Below are 20,226 nucleotides of genomic sequence, written 5' to 3' on the forward strand. Positions count from 1 at the left end.
AAAAAAATGTGTTTACTTCTTTTTAACATAAAATAATTATGTTGTATGATTTCAAAACAATAGCACAGAAAGTTATACATTGAAAGTTAATACAGTCTTGCTTCTATCACTAGACCCAAAGACGACCACTGTTGAGAGTCTTTCATCCACCAGAGGATTTTTAGGTGGCTGGCTGAAATCTGTATATCAACAATTATGCTCCATGGCCCCTAAAAAATAATTGTTAAGGTGGAAATATGGGGAAATGTTTACAGTTTGATACTAAGAAGGGGGAGAATGACCATAAAATGGCTTGCGTATTCTGAATGCAGCTCTCTAAAGGAAAACACACACTATAGGCCAAGTCAAACTGTGAAAATGTCTGTGTCATAATTATAGGGTTATGGGTGCTTTTCCCCTCTAGATATTCTTAAATGCCATCATTATATTTTTCTTACAGTTCCAAAGGTGAGGAAACAGAAATTTAATGACACAATATATTCCCTATGGATATATGAATAATACACATTTTACAGTAAAAATATTCTTAAAATAGACCAGAAGAATACATACCAAGTTCAAGATAATGTTTACCTTTTAAGAAGAAGGAAATGGGGTTAAAAGGTTATAGATGAGCCTTACTATTATATTTTATTTCTTTTTTTTTAATGATAAACTATTTAGATCTATAGAATCTTGGTGGTAGTACTAGCTATATTATTTTTTGTACTTTACTGTATGTTTGAAGCATTTCATTACTTTTTTATTCATAAAATTTGAGGACTGGATGCAGAATATACCACCAGCTTTGATATAAAAGAACTTGCCTCTAAACCTGTGAAATCAATTATTTCATAGCTCATCCCAAATTGCTCCTTCTCTAAACCCCTCTTAGCCCTTACTAAAGAAGAAGGAAGGAAGTGAGGGGTGGGGGGGACACAGAAATTTTTCCCAATGCTACTAAGCAAAACCAACTTGAAGTGAACTAGACATTTATGATCCTCTAGACCAGGGGCCAGCAAACTTTTTCTGTAAAGGCTCACTTCACACATGTTTTAAGCTTTGCAGGACATACAGTTTCTGTCCAACCTGCACAAAGTCATCTACTGTTGAAGCATGAAAGCAGCCAAAGATGATACGTCAATTAACGGGCATGACTGTGTTCCAATAAAACTTTATTTACAAAAACAGGAAGGTGGATTTAGCCTTTGAAAGCTTGACTGAACAAGCTCTATGGAACTCACAGGGAACAATAAAATACAAATCCAGTTAGAAACCCTCTTAGAGTAACTAATCTCATTAGCCTTGGGAAGGTTATTTAGTCTTAGTTCTGATGCTTTGCAATTCTGTGATGCATGCATTTGCTGCCCATTCTAGTCCGAGTTGTTTCAGAGCACCCAGTAAATCTTGCCTGGTAATGAGGTTTGAGATGGAGAACTCAGTTATTCAAATTTCTCTATTTGTGAGTGAATGCACAAGGTGATAAGCATTCAAAACTTAAGCAAAAGCCAAAGCTCTTATTTTCAACCAAAGATACAGAATAGATAGCAAAGTTGCTATAGAAGTTTATCACAGTTGTGATCTGTGATAAGAGTCCCAGGAAACATACACAGGGATGTTTGGTCATCACAAGTAATTCATAAAATCTGAGGCTTTATCTCAAGTGATCTTGTACATTTGAATAAGAGACATGATGCCAGGAAATTTTACAGCACAGAATGCTTCTCCGAACTTGATAAGGCAGGGTGTTAGGGTGGAGTGGGTGGATGGGAGGGAGCCTATAAAATTCTGAGGAATACATGCTTGTATTCAGTCACTCAGTCATGTCCAACTCTTTGTGACCCCATGGACTATAGTCCACTAGGCTCCTCTATCCATGGGACTTTCCAGGCAAGAATACTGGAATGGGTTGCCATTTCCTTCTCCAGGGGATCTTCCCAACCCAGGGATTGAACCCAAGTCTCCTGTATTGGCAGGCAGATTCTTTACCACTGTGCCAACAGAGGAGCGCATGGAGGAAAAATGAAGTGTCGGTCTCAGAAACTCAGAGTCCAAAAGGACATGGCCCCAAGATGGCAGCCAGAGTCAAGATTCCATGCCACCCGTGGTCAGTGGCCTGGGCCACATCTGGGACACTGCACCTGAAATTCATTTCACTTTTTCTCTCCTATCAGTTACATGCCCGCTGGATCCCAACATCCTCCCAAAGCCTTCCTGTCAAGTCCCTGGTTGTTCCCTGTCTGGACGTGGATCTCAAAGGCCACTCTTCTTTTCTTATCCATCATAAACTACCCATGCCTCCACACACACAACAATAGTGATTAATCTCTGTGTGCAATGACTACCTTATTTTAATTAACAATTCCTTTTGTTCACAAGCTCTGAACTCACATGCATCTTAATGCGAGCTCCCAGAGAGTATAGTCACTATCAGTGTAATTCTTTTAAGGATTTCATGCTGTGTGACCCATGGTGAATCTGAAGTCAGGCTAATTTTTAAAGACAAAGCCTTGCCTGTCTGGCCTTCCCTGTCTCTCCCCACTGCCTAAATGGCCCACCTTCAGATCCTTCATGCAACCAGTGTGAGCTGACTTCTCCCTTCACAGTCCTCTCAAATCCCACTCTCAGAGATGTGGTTATATTGGAAGGTCACTTAACTGGTTATTTTACTTTTCCCCAAGGTCTTGAATTTTGATCCGTTTATACTGGACTTAGAAGACCCAGGGGACATATTGTCAAAAGCATCAGAGACTCTGCTTCTCAACCTAGCTCTGCTACTGTTTAACCCCACAAAGCCCCTTCTCTTCTCTGGTCCTCAGTTTCTCCACTGAAAAATGGGAGCGTCAATCATAGAACTAGATAATCTATCCCACTCTGTTATCCTATGCCTTCATCCCATCCAAGCACAGCACAGAATTGTGAGAATACGGACAATGGGACTAGAGAGACCCAGACTCCAGTCTTGTCTTTGCCTACACTAGCTCTCAATTGGAGACAAATTACTCAATTTCTCTGAGACTCAGCTTTCTCTTCCATGAATGGAAAATAAGTAAAAATCCCCACCCATGCCATACTCTTATGAGGACTAGAGATGGAAGAAGTCAAACCCCTACTGGAGACTAAATAAAAAGATTGGCACAAAACAAAAGGCAGAGGTCATCCTTCATATGCATTTTTCAAGAGATCACTGGCTCTGGGCATTGGGTGGACATTGGGCAAGGCCTCCAGTAAGCAGCCCCAGAAATCACACAGAAAGGGTGCAAGTTGCTTCAATCATGTCTGACCCTTTGTGACCTTCTGGACTGTAGCTCACTCAGCTCCTCTGTCCATGGGATTCTCTAGGAAAGAGTACTGGAGTGGGTTGCCATATTCTCCTCCAGGGAATTTTCCCAACCCAGGGATTGAATCCATATCTCTTACGTCTACCTGCACTGGCAGGCAGGTTCTTTACCACTAGTACCACCTAGGAAGCCCACAATCCATACTAAGTACTATTCAAAAGTAAAATTCAGAAGAAGCCAAGTGCTAGGGAAAGGATGGACTCCATCAGGACCTGAGCTGAGGGAGACTGCCCCTCAGGTACCTGTGGGATCCCACGTCCAGGAGGTTTAATCAGTAACCTGAACTATAGGTGAGGTGATTGGGAAGGCAGACAGAGAGGCTGAGCCTTGAGCTTATTTATATGACTGCTGCTGCATTGCTCCAAGGGCAAAGCTCAGCCAGCAGACTTTCCCCCACCTGCACTGTGGACTTGGAGAAGGTTGGCTTCCAAGAAAGGGAATGCCGGTGCCCCCCTCTTCATGCTCACTAGACAGGTGCCACCTCACAAGCTGAATCAGGGAGCAAGGAGCGGTCCCCATCAGCTTCTACGGGTGCCAGGGTCACCTCTGTACCTTTCTGCTTACATTCCTTTCCTCCTCTCGCCCCTGCCCTCCCCTCCCTCAGGAAGCCTGATTTCTCCACCCCTCCCAGCAACTCCCAGTCCAGTCTATACACACCCGTCTCTAAGGAAGTAAGACTGAAATGCCCAGGGTTTTCATCTTGTAACTAAAAACTACCCTGAAGGAAGGGAGGAAAAAGTGAAGGAGTGGAATCAACACACAGGCACCAGTCAAGGGTAGCAGCCCCTGATGTCAGGAAGCTGGGGAGGGAGAGAACAGTGAGGCTGGGTATCAGTCCCAACTCCAATCAAAGCCCTATGGGCCCAATTCCTGAGCCCATGTTCCCAGTGAGACCATTCAGTCGGGACATAACAATCGCTTCAATGGTTCTGGGAGAAACAGACGTCCATGGGCAAAAGAATGAACTTGGACTCTACTTCAATCATATACAAAGATCACTCAAAGTAGATCAAACACCTCAATGCAAGAGCTAAGACTATAAAACTCTTAGGAACAAACATAGCATTCAATCTTCATGATCTTGGATTTGGCAATGGATTCTTAAAATGACACCAAAAGCACAAGCAAGAAAAGAAAAAACATAAATTGGACTTCGTCAAGATTTAAAACTTTTGTGCATCAGAGGACACTAAAGTGAAAAGACAACCCACAGAATGGGAGAAAATATTTGCAAATCATATATCAGATAAGGGTAAGTTATTCGGAATATATAAAGAACAATTTCAATGCAACAACAATAAGACAACCCAATCAAAAAAAAGTATAAGAATGTAAAAGGTAATAATATAAAACAGAAAAATTATTGTGGTAGTCTGAAAATATATATACATATATATATATATGTATATATACATATATTTCCTCTAGAGAAAGAAAACAGTCAAATGCCAAGTGTAAATTTCATGTGACCCTGATTCAAGCAAATCAACTGAAAGAAGACATTTTCCAGATAATCAGGAAAATCTGAATATGGACCAGGAGTTAAACTACCCAAAATAAGAAATGACTATAAATTTTGTTAAGCATGATAACAGCATAATGGTTACGTGTTTTCAAAAGTTAAAGGTGCATTCCAAAGAATCTACAGTGAAATGACATGATGTCTGGCATTTGACTTAAAATACTACTGGAGAAAAAAAGATGGAAAGGAAGAGATGAACCAAGAACAGCAAAATGTTGTTCACTCTGAAAGCCAAGTGACAAGACTAGGTCCAGATTCTGACCCTGACAGGGTATAAAGGCTTACAGCCTTATGTCAGGGCCAGCCCTCAGGCATCCGTTACTCCCTTTTAATCTTCTACTAAGAACAGCTTTCACTGAACCTTCTCAAACCACTTATGTCTTCAACCTTCCCCACAGTAAGGAGGTCTGTGTGTTCAGTCCTTAATGTGTGAAATAGGACTTTACCCTCAGAAGCAAGAAGGCCTAAGGGACCGAGTTAACAGCAACAGAGCACTACCCTCTGTGGGCCAGCGTTTGCTGAGGAGCAAGAGTGGGCAGGTTCTGAGCCAGCCAGCGCCCAGCACCCGGGGCGGGGGACTCACCGAGATCTTGGTGAAAATGTACAGCACCAGGGACAGGACAGACAGGTAGACCTGGATCCGCTGGCCTCCAAATCGCTTCCGCAGATACTCTGGCATCGTCACCACCTGCACAGATGGAAGGGCTGTCACTGCCAGCCTAGGTGATCAGAAGGCCCAGAGCAAGCAGAGCAGGGCACCACTCTGGTGTCAGAGGTGTGGTCACACCTCTGACCCTGCTGGTCAGAGGAGTCTGAGAGGTGTCCACGTGTTCCTGTCCTCCAGCCATTTGCTCATCTCAATTTTACACTCCCGACCACTGCAGAGGCAACTTATCCCAGGACATAGTATGTGCCCAATAAACAATATTTTAATGAACACATGACTGCATATAACCAAGAAGACAGATCCTTGCCTTGAAGGAGAAAGTCATAGATAAATAGATCGGTGTGTATCTGTGCTCAGTCATGTCCAACGATTTTTGGATCCCATGGACTATAGCCCCCTAGGCTCCTCCACCCATGGGATTTTCCAAGCAAAAATACTGGAGCAGGTTGCCATTTCCTCTTCCAAGGGATCTTCCTAACCCAGGAATTAAACCCACATGTCCTGCATTGCAGGTGGATTCTTTGCCACAGTGCCACTGGGAAGCCCCTAAATAGATAGTCTTATACAAAGCACCTACTGTAAACAAGATGTCATAATCACAGTGGGACCTTTTCAGTGCCCTGAAACAAGATGGCCAGGCTGGGAGCATGCTTCACCCTGCTCTGAGCAGAAGCCTTGCCAAGGGTTGTGGCTGCTGGCCAGCTCAACTGCTCTCCTAGCTCCTTTCTGCAAATTCCAACCACACTCTGTCTCATGTCCCCAACCCTGAGCCTGCTGTCTCCTGGAATCAGACATGTGTCACCAACAGTCCATGAGCCTCCTGGAGATGCATGGTCTACCTGTGCTTCCTCTTTACTGCTTTCAGCTCCCAATGTATAGATGTACAGGTAGTAGATGCTCATTACATCTCACTGGATGGATGATGCTAAAGCTGTCTTATGTAAAATGTCAGAGGTTTAGTCAAGAGACTGAACACGCATTTGGTAGATGAGTACCAGCTGCATGCTCAGCAACAAGGACTGCTGATGTTTGTAAATGAAAAGAAACTATGGTTCTTTTTCTCATGCTGCTTCCCTTCCAGGGGCAGAGGTAGACGGTTATGTATCGTGAGCAATGCACGGCAGTACCTTGCAAGTATTCATTCACCCAGTATGAGGGAATGTGATAATTTAGGTGCTGAATAGACTGAGCCTGCTTAGGAGGGCTTCCTAGAGGGACAAGTCGTGGCCAAGTGGATCTGTTTAATGTCTCTGAGAGCAGTCGGGAACTTTATAGCCCAGGAAAGAGCCAAGTCATAGGCTCTTGTCCCAAAAAGTCTCCTCTGCTTTCCAGGAGGACCAAGTTTACACAAATACTTGCCAGCAGGAAAATACATCTTACATAATAACAGAGCAGATACTTACCCCTGCCTTAATGTAAATGGGGACAAACACCCAGCCCAGCACAATCACCAAAACCAGGGCCTAAAACCAAAAAAGAGACGGAGTCAAACCAGGAGGAGACTTAGCCCACACTACTGCCTGCAGGGCCCACAGCTGCTCCAGAACAACCACCTGGCATTTTCTCTTTGAGCTCTAGGGGCAACTTCCTAAGTGACATCAGTGACTGAAGGAGACCTGTGATACCTGATGGGCCCATGGGAACAACAGTTGGGCAACAGTGGACAGGGACCCAGGCGGCTACCCACTGGCATCACAGTCCCTTCGCCCTTCTCCCTGGCTTACAGGAGTAAAATACCATTTAGAAAGCTTTTAAAAATAATAATAATAATATTGGAAATCTGGTGGTAAGTATTTTCAAACCTCTAATGTGGCTGAAAGGGTAGGAGAGGGCTTGGCTTTTTTAAATTTATTTTTAGTTGGAGGATAATTGCTTTACAATGTTGTGTTGGTTTCTGCCGAACAACAACGTGAATCAGCCAAGATCATACATATATCCTCTCCCTCTTGAACCTCCCACACCACATCCCATCACTCTAGGTCATCCCAGAGCACCAGGCTGAGCTCCCTATGCTTTATAGCAGCTTCCCGCTAGCTATCTGTTTTACTCATGGTAACATATACATGTCAGTGCTACTCTCTCAATTTGCCCCACCCTTTTAAAAGAAGAAAGAAACACTAAGGCCATCATGTCAATGATTTCTCGTGGTGGAAAGGGAGCAGGACCCTGGGGGCCTGAAACTGAGCCCCTCTTCCACTGCACTGCAAGGTGGCCCCGGGAGGTCCTCTAATGTCTAGCACATCTCTGAGTGTGAACTGCACTGGCCGGCTGCTGAAGCTACTTCCAGGACCAGGACACAGAGTCTCCAGTGTTACTTACATTCCATTCAAAGCCCCCAGTGGCAATTCCTGCAGCTGCTCCGGTCCCTGCCAGTCCCACAAAGTGGCCGCTTCCAATGTTGCTGGCAAACAGAGAGGCTCCAATCTGGAAGCACATAAAGTTCAGGTGAGGACTCTGTGCTTCACCAGGACACTCAAGGCCAGACCAAAGATAGAAGAGACATGGCAACCAAGAGAAGGATAAGAAAGAGCAGAAGCCGCCCAGGAACCTGACTGCTAGAGTCTGCTGGGACCACTGGTTCAGAAGGTGAATGTGGGGACTTGGGGAATGGTGAAGATAAAAAGGGGAGGACTGGAGGAGCTGTGGGATGTATCCCCAGATCAGATCTCTGTGAGACCTTTGTGAGCCCAGTGCTCAATAGTTAAGGAGGTCTGGTAAGCCCACAGCCCATCAGGCCTCCTCTGGAAGTCTCCTCAGGGGCTGGGGGTGCAGGTGCAGGGCCTCTGCCATTCATCTCAGTGTTCTCCAGCACTGCTGACTGGGGACCTTGACCAATACAGGCTCTCAGGAAACGGGGACAGTTTCGCTGAAAGAAATCATTTAAAAGGAAGCCTCTGGACCTCAGATCACTTGTCACTTGTCAAAGAAGGCAAGGGGTAGGGCCAATAATTTCCAAGTGACTCCTAGCTGTTACATTCTGTAATCCCATTAGCTCCCAAGGACTTCACTTTTTTTTCACTTTTATAAGAGACACTACTAGTAATGATACTCTCTAAGGTGCTCAGCTGCTCAGTCAAGTGTGACTCTTTGTGACTCCATGGACTGTAGCTCACTAGGCTCCTCTGTCCATGGAATTTTCCAGGCAAAAATACTGGAGTGGGTTGCCATTTCCTCCTCCAGGGGTCTTCCCAACCCAGGGACTGAACTCACATCTCCTGTGTCTCCAGCATTGCCCGCGAATTCTTTACCACTGAGTCACCAGGGAAGCCCAACATCTCTCTAAATTGATATATTTTTTTGGCCTTATCACAATCTTGTGGAATCTTAGTTTCCCCACCAGGGATCAAACCTGAGCCCCCGGCAGTGAAAGCATGGAGTCGTAACCACTGGATGGCCAGGGAATTCCTTCAATATAGTATTTTTATTTTTTACAAAGATCTCCAAGACCCCATGTATACATGTACAAAACACTGCATTTTTCAAAGATAGATTTATAATAACATAAGCTAGAAGACAAATTGGAAGGATGTGTATTAAATACCCAAGAGTGGAAGCCTGGGAGAGGAAAGGAGAATGGGACTGTGACTAGGAGATGAAGGAGGAAGTATCAGGGGAAACGAGAGAGGGATTTTGCACTGACTGATCATGACACTGTACCATCAACTCAACTGCATCTGAGATCCAAGAGAACTCCAAAAAGTTCTAGAGTTTTTCTATATCCAGGAGAAGAAGGCAGAGCAACATTTGAAAAGCACCACACTAGTATTAATATAATTATCCCCAGTCTTGCTGAGCAATGCAGAGAGGCTCTATTTGTCTAAAATCCCTAAGATGGTTCAAGCCTGGAACAAAACATATTTCCCAAAAGGCAGATTATTGTTCAAGGAACTGTCCTAACTCTCCCTCAATATATGATTTATAGCTGATATGCTTAGTGCCATATGCTAAGTCAGAGGAGAGGGTCTGGAGGTCTCCAGAATGATGAGGAGATGATGGTGTAAGTGGCTTCATTCATTCATCCCACAAATGTTAATTAGCACCTATTCAATATGTCAAGCTCTATTCTAGACACTGAGGATTCCTCTATGAAAAGTACTGACAAAAAAGAAAAGAAAAAGAGAGATCAGTGCTGTGAAGAGAATAGAAAAGTGTGATAGAGTGATCCTCTGTGGGGTGTCTAAACTGAGATCAAAATGATAAAAGAAGTCAACCACGCTGAGATCAGAGGGAAGGCATTCCAGCAAAGATCACCCCTCTGGCCAAGTAGGAAGGTCATCGTGGTTGGAAAGCAGAAAGAAGGCCAGAGTGGCTGCAGTGTATGGGTGGAGTGAGATGAGGTTGGAAAGCTGGGAGGGGTACATCACGTAGGTCCAAGTGGGCCGCAGTAGGAGTGTGGATTTTACCGTGTGATGGGAAGCCACTGGAGGGTTTCAAGCAGGGGAGGAACAGGATATAACCTGTTTTCAAGGCTTTCTCTCAAGTATGTGGAGAGTGTAGTGCTGGGGGCAAAAAAGAAAACAGAAACATGCAAGAGGCAATTGCCGCTTGTAGGTGAGAAAGGACAGTGGCTTGGTCTCCGGTGGTGGCAGTTGAGACAAAGACAAGCATAGACATTGGGGTACATTTCAGAAACAAAGTTGAAGAGCCTTGTTGATGGATCAGATGTCGGAGACTGGAGAGAGTGGTTAACAAAGATAATGCCTAGAATCAGGACTTCAGTGACTAGGTGGATGTCATTCACTGAGAAGGGAAACTGTGTACTTTAATTATTGCAGCTTAAGAATTTTAATCTTTTGTTGCCTATACTTTAAAGTGTGTTGAACAACATACACCTACTTGCCTTAGTTAAAAGAATAGGACCCGGTAAACTCTGCATAAAGAAGTAAATTACCAGGGACTTCCCTGGTGGTCCAGCGGTTAAGGATCTGCCTTCCAGTGCAGGGGACACGGGTCTATCCTTGGCCAGGTAACTAAAGCCCGCACATGCCACTACTACTGAGCCCACATGCAATGAAAAGATCCCAAATGCCACAACTAAGACCCAACAGCCAAAAATAAAAATAATAAATTAAGTAATTAAGTGAAAAAAAAGAAATGAAAAAAAAGAAGTAAATTACCATTGCCTCTGATCATAAATGGAATTCTCATGATGTGAAAATTCTATTGATTCACACTACAATTTGTCCTCATTATAGCATTAAACATTAAACATTAAAACACTTTTTGAGGGTAAAAAAGGAAGAAAAGGAAAGAGGAAGAGGGGAAGGGGAAACTGAGAGGAAAGCTGGCTGTTTAAGCACATCCACCTCCTCCTCAAAGCTTGGTGGGAATAACAGTCCACCTTTAATCAGAATTCCCTTCTGTGTGTAGCCTGCCTGTCATGATCCATCATCTTTTTTTTTTCATTTATCGTTTCTTACTCAATAAATGATTAAGCCTAATGTTGTACTATTAAGAGCATAATTATCAGTAATGATTAACTTCATTAGATTAACCTTAAGCTTAAGAAGTCCTCCCCAAGATACCCCCAAAGGGAGACAATGGACTTTAAGCAGTTGTAGGCTTTCTTGAGGCAGTCTGTCACCGTTTGATGGAGTGGTGGCCAGGGGAGCTCTGGGGATACTGGTCCAGATTCAGTTCATTTTTATCATGGTCATCACTGTTCTCCAGTCGTTCACCTTGGCCTCATCTGAACTCCTAACCATCGCCACAGGACCTGCACTGAACCATTTACACCTGACTCTGCCTTCACAATGGCACTGGCACCCAGCACTTTTCACACTGTCCTTGTACAGGCTGTCATTATCTCCCATTTTTTCTTTTTAAAAAAATTTTTTTAATTTATTGGCTGTGCCAGGTGTCAGTTGCAACACTCGGGATCCTCGACCTTCATTGTGGCACGCTGAATCTTTAGTTTCGGCATGAGAACTCTTAGTTGTGGCACATGGAATCTAGTTCCCTGAACAGGGGTTGTTGTTGTTCAGTTGCTAAGTCATGTCTGACTCTTAGCAACCCCATGGACTGAAGGATGCCAGGCTTCCCCGTCCTTCATCATCTCCCAGAGTTTGCTCAAACTCATGTCCATTGAGTCAGTGATGCTATCTAATCATCCCATCTTCTGCCACCCTCTTCTCCTTCTGCCTTCTATCTTTCCCAGCATCAGGGTCTTTTCCAATGAGCTCTTTGCATCAAGTGGCCAAGTACTGGAGCTTCAGCTTCAGTATCAGTCCTTCCAATGAATATTCAGGACTGATTTCCTTTAGGATTAATTGGTTTGATCTCCTTGCAGGGGACAGGGGCTGTGCCTACCCTCAAATCTTCTCCAGGCTAAGCTTTGTCTTCTCACGTGTCTGCTCCTCAAGAGCCACTTTTGTCGCTCTCTCTGCTGCCCGCAGCCCCAGTTATGACCCCAGATGGGCTTCAGACCTGAATCGACCAGTGCAGACATAACTGGACTGAATAACCAGCCTGAGCAGGCTACCCTTCTTGACTTCACATCTGTTTTTTACATCATATGGCTTCAGGTACTCTTTCAAACCTGCCACTCAGCACTGGGTCCTTGGCAGTGCTGAGGACAAAGCCAGTGCCTCTGATTCCCATCACTGTCAGAGACTCTGCCTCTAAATTATCTGGACCATTTAACAAAAACAAATTTCTTCTCATTGCAATTTAGACTCCTGATAATGTGGAATTATCAATTCCACATTAACAATACAGTGGCTCTATCACTTAGAATTCTTTCCTTCAATCCCTCCAGGATTTAGCACAAATTTGATGTCTTCCCATGAGCCTTTTCTAAAGGGACAACTACTGAAACCACAAGGAAAACATCTGGCCAAATTCATTTCTCCATACCTACTACAGTCAGTCCCCTACATACAAACCTTCAAGTTGGGAACTTTCAAAGATGCAAATGTGCGTACCAGCCCTGGTACACCAGCTGTTTTACTACTGTATTTTTCAAGGTGTGTGTGTGCTTAGTCACTCAGTCATATCTGACTCTTTGCAACCCTAAGGACTATAGCCTGCCAGGCTCCTCTGTCCAGGGATTTCCCAGGCAAGAATACCAGAGAAGGTTGCCATTTCCTTCTCCAAGGGATCTTCCTGACCCAGGAATTGAACCCACGTCTCCTACACTGGGGCTTCCCTGGTGGCTCAGACGGTAAAGCATCTGCCTGCAACGCGGGAGACCCGGGTTCGATCCCTGGGTCAGGAAGATCCCCTGGAGAAGGAAATGGCAACCCACTCTAGTACTCATGCCTGGAAAATCCCATGGATCGAGGAGCCTGGTTGGCTACAGTCCATGGGGTCTCAAAGAGTCGGACACGACTGAGCGACTTCTCTTCTTCTCTTCTCTTCTCCTACATTGGCATGCAGATTTTTTACCACTGAGCCACCTAGGAAGCCCTTTCAAGGTACTGTACTGTAAGATTAGAAGTGTTTTCTTTATTTTTTGCATTTGCTTTTTATGTATGTATTATTTCTGTGAAAAGTATTATAAACCTATTACAATACAGTACTATGTAGTTGACTGTGTTAGTCGGGTACCTAGGCTCACTTACAAACATGCTCTTATGTATTTAGGGGACTTACTGCATTAATGTCAGGAGTTGGAAGCTAGCAGGAACTACATCTATCTCTCAAACCAAAGGAAAACATCAGTTCATCTAACGATCATTCCTTCAGTGTTCAGCCCTAGGGCTCCCTGAACCAATGCTAATCACAGAGTGCCCTGTGGGCCTGGAGCACTGGCTTCACCCAGGTGCTCAGAAAGTTCAGTCCCCACCCCAGACCCACTGAATCAGAGGAGTAAGGATGCTTCTTATACACAGTAAAGCTAGAGAAGCCTGCCCTAGACTGTACTGAAAGTCACTATTCCTTCTTGAACTTGTTTTGGCCTCTTTTCTGGGGAGCGGAAGTGCAGTGACTAACTACAAACTTGGGATGCTAAGATGTGGAGGACAAAAAACTTGGGGCAAAAGAAGCTCCCTGCCCAAAATCTCCTACTTACCTCTAGAGTTGTTTGGGGGGTTTTTTAGTATTATTTTTATTTTAACACTTTTCAGAGTTTTAAAGGCCTATTACCATGGCAGTCAGGCTACAAAGTGGGAGACACTGTCACTTCCCCATATGCCAAGATAACAGCACGTGAACTGGAACAAGCTTTGGCCAATCTCATGGGTGAAACCCTAGAACTGGCAGGCTCAATTGAATAAAGACTTCCAGAGGATCCTCACACCACAGGAAAGTTATTGAGACATTTCAAATGGAAATCTACACAAGCCACTCAAAGGCTCTTTGGGAAATTCTTCCACAAACACTTTGTCACCTCAAGAGATGGAGTCATAAGAGTCCCAGAGGGTGATCTCAACCACCAGAGTCAATCAATAATGCCAACTGGAGGGCCCGTCTTTCCTGCCATGGCATGCAACTGGGAAGAGGACTTACAGGCTCTCAGTGGCCTTTGTAAACTAGCCCCGTCCTTCTTCTCCAGTCCCAGTAGCCCTCCACCCCCACCCCTAATGCCTTCCAAGTCCTCTGCACTCCAGTTAAATCACACAGACCCAGCCTCCTAGACATACTCAGGAGGCTTTCCTGCCTCCTGCTTCTGTTTGCACCATTTCCTTCTGCTTGGAATTCCCTCTCCATCAAGTTTTACCTGCAAAAACACTACCCCCATGTTCAAAGAGAAGTCCAGTCCCATCTCTCTGCTGACACCATCCAGAGCCAGGCTCTTCCTCCCCTGACCTTGCCCCACGTGTTGCCTGTTGCACTTTCCCGGTGCCTATCAGGCCCCATTTTGGTAACTGCTTCTGTATGAATGCTGTTCCCCAAACATCCTCTAGTTCTTAAAGAGCATTCATGCTTCCACTTGGCACAGGACCTTCCTTGCACATGGCAAGCACTCTGTAAAAGCCTGCTGAGTGAGTGTGTGGGTGGGTGAGCGACAGCAAATCCTTGGAGCTTCCTCTTGGGGAAACAACAGGAACCAAGTGACCGAATGCCCCTGCGCTGCATTGATTCCCACCGGCTGTGTGGTATCGTCACTCTTAATGGGGACATGCCAAGGATGGCTCTCTCCTGAGGAAGAGGCGATAAACCTGTCCTGCCAGGCCCACAAAGAGCCCATAAAAACAGTGAGGCTCATTAGAGACTATGAACTGCTCTGAGATGTCAATAGGGTGACCTGTAAGCTTAGTGTTAGTAAAAACAAGACCTCAAGGGGGGTCCAACCTTGTGTGCGTCTGCATCACCCTTGTATTTCCAATTCCTCCCTCATCCTTTGGGGAACTGGTCTAATCTAAATTAACATCTTGATTTCCTAGTAAAGAGTCTTTTCACAGGGGAAGTTTGAGAAGGTTTAATCTTTGACACTCACCATCTCTTAGGGATGATATTTCCTGGTTGGGGATAGAAGAGAAGGTGGGGTTCCTACATTCAGGCTATTTCATTTCTTGAGGCTCTGGTAAATATTAGACACAGGCCTTCTCAAGAGTCATCATAATCTCTGTTTACTCTACATCAACTCACATTCCCCATGGACAAAGGTGGCCTTTCACTTCTTATCTTCATGAACTCTCTCTTTGTCTCAGGAACCAAACAAGTGTGAAATCAGGAAACCACTGCCAAAGCTGTCATCTTCCCAGAGGCTGTAGGTGGGTGAGGTCTTCTGTTGGCATTTATAGGTCAAGGAGGCTGGAGACCAGTCCTCTCACAAACTCAGACAAACTCGTCCTTGGGATCATCGACAACTCAGGGCCCCTCACCTGAAAGGTCTGATCAGTATGCATGATCTCTCCCCTACGCTGGCCTCCCTTCAGTTCCCAAGTACCCCAACCTCCTCCCCACCTCAGACCTTTGACCATTCCGTCCCTTCTGCTTGGATTGCTTTTTCCGCAATCTTCACATGGCTGCCTCCTTCTCATCCTTCAGAATTCAATCTAAAAATGGCCTTCCCTGATCCTCTTGTGTAGGTTAAGACCCAAAACACTGCCTTCTTACCACTCACCACTGTTTGTAATTTTAGATACATTTTGTAAGAAGTTGTGTCATACACACACACAAATATACACCAGGACCTAACACAGATGTGACACATAGAAGCTAATCAACATGCAAATGTAGGATGAAATCACAGAAGTGCATATATAAATAAATGGTTGAATTCACACTTTAACAAGAAGGATTTGGAGATGAGACACAGGGATAAGGAGGATGATAAGGGATAATGATGATGAAGATATAAGAATGGCCAACCTGGGTAGCACTAACTGTATACTATTCTAAAAGATTTACATGTATTAACTAACTCAAACCTCAAAACAACTCTGTGATGTAGGCGCTATGATCTCTATTTTGAAACTGAGAAAACTGAGGCAGGAGAGGGTAAGTAACTCACCCTAGGCCATGGAGATAGGAATGGATAGAGCTGAGATTCAAACCAAGGCAGCCTGGTTCTTAATCCCAACTCCAAATCACCTCCCTAACATAGAGCTTACCCAAAGAGAAACAACCTCAAAATGAGCCATGTCACTGGTAGACAGGGAAAGCCCAGATACATTTCTAACTTGAGTGAGCCAAAGACTTCATTTTGGCTGATAGTTTCAGCACTCTGCTGACTTCCACCAACTAGCGACATTGATTATAAGTTACTTTTCCCTTTCTCTGTCGGCAAAAGTACTAACGTGTTAGAAAATGCTGGGAAGGCAGCCAGAGGCAGAGGAGAAGCCAGGAACTTAGGTACAAACTAGAGGACAGGAACTTGGCTACCCTCCAGGCAGCTGAGGCCTTGGAACACAAAGAATACGTGGGGTAGTGAGCACCTGCACAGAAATCAGAGAAACTCCTCAGAGGAGACCAACAAGCCTTGAAAGATGGGAGGGAAATGGGTCCAGAAAAGAGAGAGGGAGAGAGAAGGATGTGGGGGAGAGTGAGAGAGGGGAGGAGGAGGAGGCAAGCAGAGGGGAGGAAGAGGAGGAGAAGGAAGAGAAGAAAGAGGAGGAGGAAGAGAGAGAACAGGTTCTTCAAGAGCTAAGCAGACACTGACACGGCAGGCAAAGAAACTCTTACCAGGAAGGCAACACAGATATGCAGGAACTGACAAGTTTTGCAAAATTTTGACTCGAACTGAGAGAAACTACATGTCTGAAATAACAAGGAAGCATGGTCACACCAGATTTTACCACAATGTCCAGTATGGGCTGAAATCAGGCACTCTGATTAGGGCCAGGCTTGGTTTTCCAGTTTTACGACTAAAACGGAGCCTAAAAAAAAATATCCTAAAGGAAAAAAATTAGGTATACACAGGAACAGAAATGTGGAGCACTGCTGGAGGCAGGTTTCCACTTGGACCTCCTGAATTCTTAACTCTGCCTACACTGTACAATCTCTGCGCCAGAGCAGAATGTAGGCTGAGAGCTCAGGTGACATCAACAAAGGGATCCGGTGTGAGCATCTGGGGACACAGCTCTCTTCTCCCTCTCATTCTTTCAATTCAGTACATGCTGGATGCAAGGCCCCGGACTAGGTGTTGGAAGAGTTTTTCTTTTCTAATGATTAAGAAAAATACAGGCTCAGCTCTGAGATAAATGAAAGCACACACAGCTTCATGCAATCAGCAGGAAGAGAGGGCTGCCTGGAGACTTGGCAGTCACCCCCACCCAGGCTTATGAAGGCCAAGTACCTGTCTGTCTCCCATCTCACACTTTCCCGACCTTGCTCCCTAGGTGAGCGCTCTGCTTCTCCTGTGTCCATTCACTTCACTCCTGCTTTTCCTCTCACTCATGAGTTCCCACCTAGGTCTCAGGCCTGCCAGTCTCTTCCCAGTGGCCACTTCTAAGTGACTGACCTTTGATCTGATCCCTAGGTTTTAGACTTAGCGACAAAATTAGATACATTTCACTCAAGAAAGTTTAAGAAGTATGAGAAGCTGTCCTCTTTCCTCAGAAAATTTCCATCAGGGTCTCTGGTCAAACATAAATGAAAGAATGTCTTGGTTTTCAGATAAACCTGTAGACTGTGCCTATAGATCTCAGAAATTTCCATCTCAAAGAATAAGGAGAAAGAGAACTGAGCAACCAGAAGAACAGGGAGAACCCTAGCTCTGTTCTTATCTTGTGGGAACATGGGCAACTCATGGGGTTAATCGTCATTCTTGCTGGATGGCTGAGGATTCAATCAGATAAGTAATTGAAGAAAGAACAAGAGCTAAACCTGAGAGTTTATCATATGCCAGGTTCTGTTCTGAGACTGAATGTGCATCTTCACAACAGCCTCAAGTAAGTACTGTTTCTCTGTTATAAGAAAACAAATGTGAGTTACAGAGATATTCTGTAACTCAAACAGGGTCACACAGCTAATGAGGGGCAGAGGCTGAATTTGAACCCAAGCAGCCTGACTCCAGAGCCCAGGCCTGAATAAGAGGCCAACAAACTAGAGCCTACGGGCCAAATCTGGCCGTCTACCTGTGTTTTTTTTTTTTTCGTCTACCTGTTTTATAAATAAAGTTTTATTGGAACACAGCCATGCTCATCCATCTTATTGTCCATGGCTGCTTTCATGCTACAGCAGCAAGGTTAAGTAGTTGTGACAGAGACCATATAGCCTCCAGAAATATTTACTCTCTGGGCCTCTGCAAAGAAAGTTTGTCAACCTGTGACCTAAACCACTGTGATATACTCCTCTCTGATGATTCTCAAATAGTAAAGGAAGGAAAGAAACTATGGCTACTGAGAGACATACAGCCATCCTATTTCCACTGGAGACGGACTGGCTAGGATGATTGTTCCTTCCTCTGTAGTGTGGAATCTCAGCATTTCAGTACTGGTCAAGGCTTTGAGATCTTGATCTTACTATCTCCCACAGAGAGGAGACTCTCTGAGACTCAGAGAAGCTAATGATTGGCCTGACGTCACAAATCTAGGACAAGGCAAATCCTCCAGCTCCTTGTAAGATCCCCACTCCCTTTGGATACTAACTTCTGAAGTGTTCGAAAATGCCTTGAGGGTTGTTAAAGGGTTGGCTCAGCCCTGTTGTACCTGCTGCTCCATGGAGCTGCCTCTGCCAGTGGTTCTGGCTGGTGTAACCAAACTCTCCTCCAAAACAAAAGTTCTCTGTGGGGCTGTGTACATAGGGCTCTACCTCTCTGAGTAATTTCTGCTGCCACTAACCAAAGCATGGGGAATTTCCCCTTCAAAGCTCACCTTCCTGCTTTCACATCACCTACACCCTCAAAAAATCATTACAACACAACACCCAGGCAGTTGTTCGTCAACACACCAAGCCATGGTACCATAGAAAAGGGGACTCCTGGCCCACAGTTACATAAGGTTTCATTTTACTCACGATGTTTCGTGTTTCTCAGTGGGCTTGGCTTGCCTCAAATTACTCACACTTCTGAGTCAAAGACCCCTGCCTGGCCATCTTTGTGAGCTAATTCCTCCTATAACGCAGCCCTAGAGTCCTTGCTCCTCCTCCTGATGGTCCCTCACTTCTATCCCCAGGCCAAGCACAAACTCTCTCTCTCTCTCAGCCTCATTAACTTTTTAGGAATGGAATCTTTTTCCAGAGTGCCTGGACCTCCACCTGTTACAGATCACAACTGCACCATTCAAAGTCACCAAAGCCCGCAGGTATACCCAAAAAAACTGGTCTCTCCTCTGTCCAATCTTCTTTTAGACTTTATGAGCTCTGATTTCCACTTGCTTTTCTCATGGATGACTATCCAGGCCCTTGGGGCTTCAGGTATATCAGTCCAAGGCCAGTGCAAGTTCTTTCCTCCTAAAAACTCCCTGGGACTATTGTTCTGAAGCTTCTTTGCTTGCTCACCCTTGTTGCTGTTGTTTAGACACTAAGTCGTGTCCAACTTTTTTGCAACACCGTGAACTGTAGCCTGCCAGGCTCCTCTGTCCATGGGATTTTCCAGGCAAGAATACTGGAGTGGGCTGTCATTCCCTTCTCCAGGGGATCTTCCCAACCCAAGGATTGAACCCAGGTCTCATGAACTGCAAGTGGATTCTTCACCATCTGAACCACCAAAGAAGCTCAAAACATAGGTTGGTGGGTTGCTCACCCTACTATAGCACAAAGCAACAGATATAAAGGCAGATGAAGGGGACATGGCGGCCACCGGAAGCTGAGAGAGATATCAGCTCTGAGAGCCTCTGGTCCCTGCGATGTCCTCCTTGAGCCAGCACACTCGAGGACTGATATTCTGACAATAAAACTTACAGACCGATGACAGGTTTAAACTGACTTTGTATTTTAGTCCAAAGGGAAATTTAGAAGTATAGAAGTAGAGCTTTGATGCAGTTTAGACTATTTTTCAAGTTTGAAAAGTACTTTGATTTGCATTTTCTTGCATGCTGTGTTGTCCTTTCAGATGTGTACTGCAATAGTTTTGTTTTTTTTTTACTGCTATAGTTTTTAAATCACTTTAAATTTTAGAATGGAAATCATCATGATTATTTTTCTTCTAAATTAGAGGTTGTTAAATTTCATAAGTTAGCAGAACATTAACCTCAAACAAAATTTTAGTAGAGTCCCCTCATATAAAATAAGTAACAACCGGGTTGCTGGGAAGGAGAGCAAAAGCAGTCCCTGAAGCATCTCTGCAGCTTCCAAAGGTGTTAGCCGCTCAGTCATGTCCGACTCTTGGCAGGCAGATTCTTTACCACCTGAGCCACCAGGGAAGCCCAAGGGTTGTCGTGAACATTCTT

At 44.7% G+C, this 20,226-nt stretch overlaps 1 protein-coding gene across 1 annotated transcript in view; it reads right to left on the minus strand.

Annotated features, from left to right (window-relative positions):
* Positions 1-20,226, minus strand: part of SLC5A1 (solute carrier family 5 member 1) — a 50,720-nt gene that overhangs the window by 20,647 nt on the left and 9,847 nt on the right. The window contains exons 5-7 of the mRNA XM_043901243.1: positions 7,829-7,933; positions 6,913-6,972; positions 5,426-5,530 (exon numbers count right to left, since the gene is read on the minus strand). Of these exons, the coding sequence (XP_043757178.1) occupies positions 5,426-5,530; positions 6,913-6,972; positions 7,829-7,933 (270 nt within the window). The remainder of the gene's footprint in view (positions 1-5,425; positions 5,531-6,912; positions 6,973-7,828; positions 7,934-20,226) is intronic.

Source organism: Cervus elaphus, chromosome 5 (genome assembly GCF_910594005.1).
Source record: "Cervus elaphus chromosome 5, mCerEla1.1, whole genome shotgun sequence".
NCBI lineage: Eukaryota > Metazoa > Chordata > Mammalia > Artiodactyla > Cervidae > Cervus > Cervus elaphus.